The following is a 12132-nucleotide window of genomic DNA, read 5'->3' as shown; positions in this document are numbered from 1 at the left end:
TATTAGTTGCCCATCCGCTAGCTGTTCAGAGGAGGTGATGGTGGGCCACCTTCTTGAGCAAGTGGTTCAGTTAGTGGTTCGTTAGATCACTTCAGAGGGGAGTAAATAGTCAATCACTTTGGTGTGGGGCTGGAGTCACATATAGGCCAGAGAAAGGCTGGTTTCCTGAAGGGCATCAGTGAACCAGTGGGTTTTTTTTTTAGCGACAATCCAACAATTCTGTATTCACTTTTACTGAAACGAGTTATTTTAAAACTTAATTTAAATTCTCAAACTGGGTAGATTTGAACTTGTGTTGACCGCAGTATACATTCAGGCCTCTGGATTACTGATCCAGTAACATAACCACTCCATTGCCATATCTCCTGGAGGATTGTCAACCCTAGTTAGCATATGCAGACTTGGCATATAATTCCCCTCCTCGATTTCCATGTACTCAGATGCTACAAAGTGGCAATTTTCCTGTTCCAACAAAATGGGTTTACTGGCCTTTATTGCAAGGAGATTGGAGTACAGGAATAAAGAAGTCTACTAAAATTGTACAGGGTTTTGGTGAGACTGCACCTGGAATACTGTGTGCAGTTGTGGTCTCCATATTTAAGAAAGGATATACTTGCACTGGAGGCAGTGCAGCAAAGATTTACTAAACTGGCCCCTGGGATGAGGGGTTGTCCTATGATGAGAGGCTGAGTAAATTGGGCCTATATTCTCCAGAGTTTAGAGGAATAAAAGTCGATCTAATTGAGACATACAAGATTCTGAAAGGGCTTGATAGGGTAGAAGCTGAGAGATTGTTCCCACTGGTCAGGGAATCTGGAACACAGGGACACAGTCTCAGGATAAGGGGCCAATCATTCAGGACTGAGATGGGGAGAAATTACTTCACTCAAAGGGTTGTGAATCTTTGGAATGCTCTACCCCCGAGGGTTGTGGATGCTTCATCATTTAATACATTTAAGGCTGGGATAGATAGATTTTTGGTCTCACAGGGAATCAAGGGATATGGGGGCCGGGCAGGAAAGTGAAATGGAAGCCCAAGATCAGCCATGATCATATTGAATGGCGGAGCAGGCTCGATGGGCCACATGGTCTACCCCTGCTCCTATTTCTTCTTGTGTTTCTTGGTTTCCTCGGAATCAGGCGAACAGACCTGCGATGTGAAAAAGGCTTAGAGCTCAGGCCGCCTGTAGCTCAACATAAGATGGTGGCCACGGAGTCAATGGATAAAAGAGCTGAGCTCAAGAGTTGAGGTGTGAGTGACTGCCCTTGACATCAAGGCAGCATTTGACCGAGTGTGGCATCAAGGAGCCCTAGCAAAACTGAGGTCAATGGGAATCAGGGGGAAAACCCTCCGCTGGTTGGAGTCATACCTAACGCAAAGGAAGATGGTTGTGGTTGTTGGAGATCAATCATCTGAGGTCCAGGACATCACTGCAGGAGTTCCTCAGGGTAGTGTCCTAGGCCCAACTATCTTCAGCTGTTTCATCAATGACCTTCCTTCAATCATAAGGTCAGAAGTGGGGATGTTCGCTGATGATTGCACAATGTTCAGCACCATTCGTGACCCGTCAGGTACTGAAGCAGTCCATGTAGAAATGCAGCAAGACCTGGACAATATCCAGGCTTGGGATGATAAGTGGCAAGTAACATTCGTGCCACACAAGTGCCAGGCAATGACCATTTCCAAAAAGAGAGACTCTAACCATCTCCCCTTGATATTCAATGGCATTACCATCGCTGAATTCCCCACTATCAACATCCTAGGGGCTACCATTGACCAGAAACTGAACTGGAGTAGCCATATAAGTACCGTGGCTACAAGAGCAGGTCAGAGGCGAGGAATCCTGAGGCGAGTAACTCACCTCCTGACTCCCCAAAGCCTGTCCACCATCTACAAGGCACAAGTCAGGAGTGTGATGGAATACTCTCCACTTGCCTAAATGGATGCAGCTCCAACAACACTCAAGAAGCTCGACACCATCCAGGACAAAGCAGCCCGCTTGATTGGCACCCCATCCACAGACATTCATTCCCTCCACCAGCAACGCACAGTGGCAGCAGTGTGTACCATCTACAAGATGCACTGCAGCAACACACCAAGGCTCCTTAGATAGCACCTTCCAAACCCACAACCTCTACCAACTGGAAGGACAAGGGCAGCAGATGCATGGGAACACCACCACCTGAACGTTCCCCTCCAAGTCACACACCATCCTGACTTGGAACTATATCGCCGTTGTTTCACTGTCGCTGGGTCAAAATCCTGGAACTCCCTTCCTAACAGCACTGTGGATGTACCTACCCCACATGGACTGCAGCGGTTCAAGAATGGAGCTCACCCCCACCTTCTCAAGGGCAACAAGGGATGGGCAACAAATGGTGGGCTAGCCAGCAACACCCACATCGCATGAATGAATAATAAAAAAAAAATCATTGCGTATAACCTCACTGACTGTCACACTCATTCTTTGGCACTGGAGTTGTAATTAAGTATGAACTAGTGTACTTATCATTTCTCTCAGGCTGTCCCTGTGCTCGGTGAAGGTATTAAGGATTACAGAACCAAGGCGGATCAAGATATAAATCAGCCATAATCTAACTGAATGGCAGAACAGGTTTGAGAGGCTGAATGGTCTCTCCTGTTTCTACATCCTGAAGTGTCTCACAGCTTCAATACTTGAAAGAATTGTCACTGCAACACACACCAACATCCCATAAACAGCCAATAGGATGAATAACCGGCCTTTGGTGGGGTTGCCAAAATGTAATATGATGAGGTACAAAAAAAAAATCAACTATGCGAAGGTAGTTCTGTAACATTGGACTATTCATTATATCACTTACCAGCTTAGAATTGTTACACATTTCATTCACGGAGTGAAGCAGCCAATTAAATGCTATTTACACAAATCCGCTCTATTCACATTTCATTTAACAGCTAAACCACTTGTTTGATATGCAAATATTCTGTCAACCAGTATCCCATTAATTAGCATAAACAAGCTTCCTTTCATTCGACATATTTAGAATTGAAGAGAATGAGGACTTCAGTTAATTTTGCTCCAAAGCGGTTTACTCCTTTCTTACACAGTCCAGCTCCCTGACTGAGATGCCAATGTAACAAGCCCCCTCTGTCACTGGAATATACAGAATCTGCACAAAATGCTTATTTTAAGCCGGAAATTTCCACATTCTAACCACTCTCCGGGTAGGGACGTTTCTCCTGAATCCCTACTGGATTAATATGAAGGACTAGAATACAAGAGGACAGAAGTCATGTTACAGCTATACAAAGCGCTGGTTAGACCTGGAGTTACTGTGAGCAGTTCTGGGCACCACACTTTAGGAAGGATATATTGCCCCTGGAGGGAGTGCAATTTAGGTTTACCAGAATGATAACCAGACTCCAAGGATTAAATTACAAGGAGCGATTACACAAACTAGGGTGTGTTCCCTGAAATTTAGATGGTTAGAGGGTGATTTGATGAAAATTTTCAAGATATTAAGAGGAATTAGAGAGAACCTATTCCCGCTGGTTGGGGAGTCTAGGACTAAGGGGCTTTGTCTAAAAATTAGAGACAGACCCTTCAGCAGTGAAATTAGGAAACACGTCTACACACAAAAGGGTGGCAGAAGTTAGGAACTCTCTTCTGCAAACAGCAATTGATGCTTAATCAATTGTTGATTTGAAATCTGAGGCTGATTAATTTTTGTTAACCAAACGTATTAAGGGAGAAGGAGCATCAGTGGGTATATGGAGTTAGGGTCAGAGATCAGCCATGATCTCATTGAATGGCAGAACAGGCTTGAGGGGCTGAATGGCCTCATTCTGTTCATATGAGCCCCTTAATCCAACCGTCAGCTTTCCACTGGATTGAAAATACATGGGGCTGGACTCTTGCTGTGTCGCCATGAACTGGGGCTCCCTAACCTTTCAGAACAATGGTAGAAAGGGAGAAAAATCAGCCAGGGTTCCTGCTTCTGATCACTAACGGTGACTCCTGTTGGGAAGTGCAGATATGCGGACATCAGACAAGGGCAGCCTCCGGCTTGGCTTGTGATGCTCCCCATCACCGAAGAGCTTTTTGTCACTCACTGTCTAGAATTGCGCCGTGGTAAAGTACGCCGGCAGGAATCAATACCTTGAAGAGAGAATGGGGAGGAAACTGGAGAGAAATACAGAAAAAAATTTAAAAAGCTCTCACCAATCCTATGATAAAGACTGGACCCTCTATGGAATGTAAAAACACACGACCAGCAAGGACTATTCACAGAACTGTAGGAAATCACTCACAGAAACAAGCAGCAAGATTTTCCAACGGAATGCTTCCTGTTTTCTCAAACTACTCCAGGATTTTCCATTTTCTGTTTTGTCTGAAAAATCCATTCCCTATGATAAATTGCCCTTAAAGGGAAATGGTTCCGAGTGACCTGCTCCTATTGAATTAGACAGTAGTGACTGGTGGAATAGAGACTGGCAACTTAAAGGAACATCACGGGCAAGATGGGACACGTGACTGAGGTTGGGACACTAACACTTTGTTGATCAGAATTGTCGCTGCAGCTCTGACATTGAGTAAATCTCAGCAAACACGTCTGGGGGATATAAGCTGAGAAATGACATGAATCACTTGTCCGCTATTGTAACATGAACGATACCCATATATGTTTTCGGGGTTATTGCTTCCACTACACAAAGGAGCACAGGAAGGTCGCCGAAAGGTGTTAAGTGTGCACCCACTAATATCACTAGTTCTTTCGAGACTGGAGATTCTTGTGGAGCACCAGCTCTTGGAATACAAAGGAGTGAAAGTTACACTACAGTTGTATAAAACTCTGGTTAGACCCCATTTAGTTCTGGGCACTGCACCTCAGGAAGGTGATATTGGCCTTGGAAGGGAGTGCAGTGCAGATTCATAGAATACTAAGGGGGCTATAGGGTTAAATTGTGAAGATGGGTTCCATAGACTAGGCTTGTATTCCCACGCAGGAATGGGCAATGTCAAAGCAACACGTTCATTCTGGGAACTGTCACTGCTATGAACACCCGGCAAGTCTGGTTTCAATATTCGATTGATCACACCTGTAGAAAACAAACTGATAAACATCTTAGTTGGAATGGGACAATAGGGACAAGTTAAAATGACCAGGTTAGATACCAGAGTAATGATACCCTTGGGATGACCACGTGGACAAGACAGGCAGTTACTCTGCTGAAAGGTGGGTCTGTAGGCAACTTAACCATGCACTGGATGCAGTGATAACAGGATATCATGTCAGATGGTTAGAAATAAATAATTTCTGGATTGCGAGCCAAAAAAGCATACAAATGTTTTACTCAGGTGATTTTCAAATTTGCATTAACATACCTGTGATTGAGGGGTGGGGCGGAGGGGTTGATGGTGGGGAGGATGACGAGTGCAAGAACAAACTCCCATCTATTACGTCATGGTGCCTGGAGATGCTTTAAGGCATCTGATTTGAGCTCTGCTGATTGTGATCAACACATGAAGGAGAGATCATCAAAATAGGACACGGCACAAGCTGCCAAAGGCAAGCAGCCACGCTGAGTAAAGGTTGAACGGACATTAAGTGCATACAGAATATTATACATTCCATATCCAGAACCAATGCATCCTACACATCTCCCTGTTAATATGAGACATGGAACATGAGGTTCCCATTGCACCAGGCCTGCCTTCCACTGCAGTCTTTACACAGCAGCACGGCTCATAAGCTGGAGGTGTAGAGACAAGCTGCACAGATGGACAGGACAGATGGTGGTGAGATGTCCTCACAACACCACCTGGTACATCTTCCATCTCTACTTGTGGCTTTTCTCTCTCTTCCTCCCTATTGCTTCCAGTGTCGAAATCAATCACTTTCAGATCGAGGAGCAAGTGTTAGTGAAAGGAAATACAGGCTATCCGGGAAGAATACTCAGTGAGCTACTCTCCAACTCTAATGCTCATCTGTTACACTCACATATAAACCAATGCCCCTCCTTTAAACTCAAAGCAAAAGCATCAATTTCGCAACTTACATACGTGTAAACACTTCAGACTCCTGTTCACTCGGAACTGGGCTTAAAATTGCTCAAGAACCAGTCCATGCAAGAGCTTTGCAGAGGATGGAGAGAGTCAGAACTGGGTCCAAACCCATGTGACCAAGATGTTGCTAAGCCATCGAACCAATCAGTCCCCTGAACATTTAATCGTTAACAGGCTTGCTCCTTGTTCTTGAAGAGTTCTGATGTAAGTTGAGGAATATGTTGTTTTAGCTTGTTTTGGGGCAAGAGAAAGGAGAATTTTTGTACTCAATTAAAATTATACAGTTAAAAGGACACTTGGGAGATCCAGTACCAGTAACTGTGTGTGGCATGGCCCTTAGTGGTGTTGGTGAGCAGTGTCTCCATGTGTGGCGTGTCCCCATGCAGTCTGTCTTTCTACAGTGTGACCTGAGCAACCTGGCGCGGTGTGACCCTGCGCGGTGTGTCAGTCTAACACCCAACATCTTGATAATATTGTTTTAAGAAGGTTCAGCAATCATTACATCCTGTCTCATTATTCCTTTGATAATCTACATGCTTTCCAAAAACAAAAGATGTTACCCTCAATGAATTGCACTGTTCTTTACTTGTTAACATGTCTGCACCAAAGACATTCACGACGCACGTGTACACAAGCATATATGAAGATGGGCATGAGTACAGACACACACATGAATGCACACAGACACATAAGCATGCATATCTCCATGGCTAAAGAAGGAACTGAAAAGTTTAATCGTAAACGGAATGACAATGCATCAAACAGTGGGCACTGGTGGGAGAGATGGCACATTAGTAGATGGCACTGGTTAAGCTATGGAGATTTATGGATCTATGCCATTGGTTGAAGACAGTAATGAAAGTGATTCAAAATGATGACTGTTCGACTAAGATTTATTGGCAAACTTTCCACCTGATGAAGGAGCTGAATTACTTCTGAGAATCAGCAGTGTTCTACATTTCCTTTACTATATCACTGATAACTACTCATGTTTCAATTCTTCACAGTTCTCAATCCCACCTTCTCTCCATATTTTTCTTTCTTTCTCCAGAAGCACATCTATACTGTTCAGTTCAATGGCTTCCCCTTCTACAACTTGCACATCTTTTGGGTGGACATTTTTTTTTTCTCAGCTTCCCTTTCATACTCCTGACTTTCACATTTTATCCCTTGGTATTTCAACCCCTGTCACAGCAAAGTACTTGCCTGGGTTCACTCTTTTCCCTTAATAAAACTTAGCTCAGCTCACAATCTCCCAGGGCTCATTGTTTCTTATTCTTCTTCCTGAACCAGTACATTAGGTTTTTTTTTTGACTGCCGATCCCCTTCAGCGGTTCAGCAAGAGTAACTGATGATTCCTGACACATGATACCAACGCTGCCCCACTCCAGCAGTCCCCATCACAGGGACATTTATGGGACAATGTCGTTCTCAAGCATTTTTCAGTTCATCAGCCACCTAATGTTCCTGAAGTGAATGCTCGAGTGTCAGATTAATAACTGTCCTTCAAACAATTTGATTTGGCTACTTTCTGCAATTACTTACAGCAGGTGCTCACTTGCAGCACTTCACTGGCAATGTGTCAGGCAAGGACTGAGGGCACTGGTCCCTCACCCGTCACCAAAGCACATTCTGTAATTATTCCAAGGCCCTCCTGCCCGGCCGTTCACCTTCCACCTTTGTAAACTTGAGGCTCAGCCAAAACTCTGCTGCCAGTAATCTAACTCACACCAAGTCCCATTCGTCCATCACCCCTGTGCTCGCTGGTCTAAATTAAATCTCAGTCCAGCAATGCCTCAATAATAAAATTCTCATCCCCATATTCAAATCCCTCAATAGCCTCACCCTTCCCCATCTTTGTAATCTTCTTTAGCCCTATTAATCTCAGAGATCTCTGCGCTCCTCCCATTCTGGCTTCTTGCACCTCCCCATTGGCGTGCTTTCAGCTGCCTGGGCCCTATGCTCTGGAATTCCCTCCCGAAACCTCTCCGCCTCTCTACCTCCTTTAAGACCCTACCTGAAAACCTCCCATTTGACCAAGCTTTGGGTCACCTGCCCTCATGTCTCCTTATGTGACTCGGTGTCAAATGTTGTTTGATAATTGCTCCTGTGCAGTGCCTTGGGATATTCTTACTATGTTAAAGGTGCTACATAAATGCAAGTTGTTGTTGTAACAGGCCAATGGTGTTTCAAGGGCCAGTGAGCTGTGCAACCTTTCAACCCCTTTTCTACCTCTGCGGTCTGCCCTCCACAGGGGTCTGACCAGGCAATAATCACATCAACGACAGATGAAATAGAATGACGGGCCGCCCTTGGCAACTTGATTGTGTGGCACCTCGATGGGGAGTGAATGCGGTCTCTGTTTACACTTCTGGATCAAGGCATTCTGATTCAGACATTTTCTGGATGAGTTTTACTCACCTTTGTTCGCTTTTCCGGGTTGATGAGATGGAAGTCTCCTCTCCTTGTTGGCTGTAAGGGGTGTACGGACACAAAATGAGTTTGGGCCAGTTCAACCTAATTACTGGTCATGAGACACAGAGCAAAAACTGCGAAATAATGGAAACCTCACAGGAGCAAATTGAGAAGCACGACTTGGGTTGGGGTTTCAGGCACATTCATGGGATGCCGTGGAGGGAGCTCAGAGTAAAAGAATCTCACAGCACATCAGGAGGCCATTCTGCCCATGATTTCTGTGCTGTTCCTTTGAACGAGCTATCCAATCAATCCCTTTCCCCTGCTCTTTCCCCATGGCCCTGCAATTTTTTTTCCTTTTCAATTATTTATCCCATTTCCTTTTCTAAGTTACTATTGAATCTGCTTTCACCTTTCCTGCAGTGCATTCAGATCATAACAACTCTGTGCAAAGAACATTCTCCTCATATCTCCCCTTGCCCAGTCCAGAATTGACAATTAAAATATTAAACTGTTACAGGCTCACGGACCTCACGAGTGTTAGATGCTGACATTGCAGGTGGGAAAATAATGAAAGCACGTTCTCCAGCACCTTTCCTGTATCCAGTAATGACAAGCCCACCGTATCATAAATCAGGAGAGAAACTCTTTAAAAAAATCAAGAGCTGATATAAAAGTCACATGTTGCTTTCTTTTCAAACATAAAGCAATATAAATTGACAGTCGGTTTTTAAACCTCATCAGTGGCTTACTTAAATCTATAGCAGATCGGAGCTTGTTACAAAACTATATTGGTGCATTTGAAAATGCTTGACAAAAAACTTTAAAAAAAATTCCCCCTGTGATCAATTGTGCATTCAGTCTCAGAAGGTCTTGTTCACCAGTGTAGTATCGCTGTCTGGTGGAATTGGCAAATGAGGCAGGTTTCTGGGAGATGTTCTACTTTGAGCAACAGTCCTGCAGCCAAATACTTCCTATAACTGGATATGACTAACTAATGCTAATTTAAACAAAGCAGGCAAACTGTCTCGTTCTTCTCTTACCCGCCTTGTGCTTTTCTCCCTCTCTCATCCGCTAGAGAGATTATTTTGGCCACAGGAAAGTCTCTGCGGACCTACCGGGGTCCGTGGATTCTGTGAATTACTGCACTGGAGCAGCAGGTTCTAAAAACTTATCAAGTGGAATAGCAAACACCCACCTCGCCATCTAAATTACAGAACCAATTATGATATAGGATTGCTGATATATATGCTGGAAGAACATTGAAAATCTTTCACTACCATTTTAAGCACAAGAGGCAGTAACAATAACTTGCATTTATATAGCATCTTGAACATAATAAAATGTTCCAAGGTGCTTCCCAGGTGGATTATAAAGAAATATTTGACAGCGAGCCACATAAGGACACATTAGCTTGGTCAAACAGATGGATTTTAAAGAGGTGTAAGGGAGGAAATTCCAAAGCTTAGGGCCCGGGCAGCTGAAGGCATGGCTGCCAATGGTGGAGTAATGGAACTCAGAATGAGATGAGCACACAGATCTGAGAGAGAGTTGTGGAGCTGAGGGAGGGATGAGACCATGGAGAGACTTGAAAACAAGGATGAGAATTTTAAAATCAAGGTGTTGTTTGACCGGGAGCCAATGTAGGTCAGAGAGCACTGAGATGAGGGACTTGGTGTGAGTTAGGACATGGGTAGCTGAGTTTTAGATGGCTTCAGTTTACGGAGGGTGGAATGTGGGAGGTGGGCCAGGCCGAGTACGATTCTGGGCCTCCAATCGTAACCTGCCGACAGCTTGGCAGAGAATGAGTGTCAGTATCTCTCCGTCTCTCGCTCTCGGTGTTGGTATCTCTCCTTCTCTCGCTCTCAAGCCAGACCAGGCCAACCCAACCCAACAAGTAGAGATATTCGTCTTAACATAGAAAGGTCTGGCCCGTGTACTCTCTGCCTTTAGAAAAGGATCTGGTTTCTAATAAACAGCATGTCTCAGGAGACACAATTGAAATCAAGAGCCCATCACAAGGGGAATCACAGTACTGTGCCTTGACAGTCTGTTATAGTGTACCTAAGAGTGGTTCTCCAAGAGGAATTAGTATACTACAGCAGTAGACCCAAACTAAGCTCTGGTTTAATACTGCACTAAACGTTTAGTGTACTACCGCACTAAACCTGCTGTTAGCGTAATACCATACTAAACCCCATTAGTGTAAATGTCTGGTGATCTCTTTAAACAAGTCATCACTTCACTCCAGCCACACTTTAAAAATTAATGTTCATATGATGAAATTAATATACCTCATTCTTAGCAGATTGGGGTCTTCATGACACCGCACTAAACCCCGTTAGTGAAACACCGCACTAAACCGTCTGTTAGTGCAATATTGCACGAACCCCTTGTTAGTGTCTTTCTTTCTTTGGCCTGCTTGTCTCGAGAGACACCTGGAGGTGGTCAGTGGTTTGTGAAGCAGCGCCTGGAGTGGCTATAAAGGCCAATTCTAGAGTGATAGACTCTTCCACAGGCGCTGCAGATAAAATTGGTTGTCGGGGCTGTTACACAGTTGGCTCTCTCGTTGTGCTTCTGTCTTTTTTCCTGCCAACTGCCAAGTCTCTTCGACTCGCCACACTTTAGCCCCGCCTTTATGGCTGCCCGCTAGCTCTGGCGATCACTGGCAACTGACTCCCACGACTTGTGATCAATGTCACAGGACTTCATGTCGTGTTTGCAGACGTCTTTAAAGTGGAGACATGGACGGTTGGTGGGTCTGAAACCAGTGACGAGCTCGCTGTACAATGTGTCCTTGGGGATCTTGCCATCTTCCATGCGGCTCACATGGCCAAGCCATCTCAAGCACCGCTGGCTCAGTAGTGTGTATATGCTGGGGATATTGGCTGCCTCGAGGACTTCTGCGTTGGAGATGCGGTCCTGCCACCTGATGCCAAGGATTCTCCAGAGGCAGCGAAGATGGAATGAATTGAGACGTTGCTCTTGGCTGACATACGTTGTCCAGGCCTCGCTGCCGTAGAGCAAGGTACTGAGGACACAGGCTTGATACACTCGGACTTTTGTGTTCCGTGTCAGTGCGCCATTTTCCCACACCCTCTTGGCCAGTCTGGACATAGCAGCGGATGCCTTTCCCATGCGCTTGTTGATTTCTGCATCTAGAGACAGGTTACTGGTGATAGTTGAGCCTAGGTAGGTGAACTCTTGAACCACTTCCAGAGCGTGGTCGCCGATATTGATGGATGGAGCATTTCTGACGTCCTGTCCCATGATGTTCGTGTTCTTGAGGCTGATGGTTAGGCCAAATTCGTTGCAGGCAGCCGCAATCCTGTCGATGAGTCTCTGCAGACACTCTTCAGTGTGAGATGTTAATGCAGTATCGTCAGCAAAGAGGAGTTCCCTGATAAGGACCTTCCGTACTTTGGTCTTTGCTCTTCGATGGGCAAGGTTGAACAACCTACCATCTGATCTTGTGTAGAGGAAAATTACTTCTTCTGAAGACTTGAACGCATGTGAGAGCAGCAGGGAGAAGATCCCAAACAGTGTAGGTGCGAGAACACAGCCCTGTTTCACACCACTCAGGATAGGAAAGGGGTCTGATGTGGCGCCGCTATGCTGAATTGTGCCTTTCATATTGTCATGGAATGAGGTGATGATGCTTAGTAGC

At 45.0% G+C, this 12132-nt stretch overlaps 1 protein-coding gene across 8 annotated transcripts in view; it reads right to left on the bottom strand.

The window, feature by feature from the left end:
* The window catches only part of LOC137348206 (SRC kinase signaling inhibitor 1-like), a 348246-nt gene that overhangs the window by 195933 nt on the left and 140181 nt on the right, over positions 1 to 12132 (bottom strand). For all 8 annotated transcript variants that reach the window (XM_068013559.1, XM_068013562.1, XM_068013564.1 and 5 more), the window contains exon 4: positions 8472 to 8522. In XM_068013559.1, coding sequence (XP_067869660.1) covers positions 8472 to 8522 — 51 coding nt within the window. The remainder of the gene's footprint in view (positions 1 to 8471; positions 8523 to 12132) is intronic.

The sequence above is a fragment of the Heterodontus francisci genome, chromosome 33, assembly GCF_036365525.1.
Source record: "Heterodontus francisci isolate sHetFra1 chromosome 33, sHetFra1.hap1, whole genome shotgun sequence".
Taxonomy (NCBI): Eukaryota; Metazoa; Chordata; class Chondrichthyes; order Heterodontiformes; family Heterodontidae; genus Heterodontus; species Heterodontus francisci.
The sequence above is the reverse complement of the archived record's forward strand: the minus strand, read 5'-3'. Positions and strand labels throughout refer to the sequence as shown.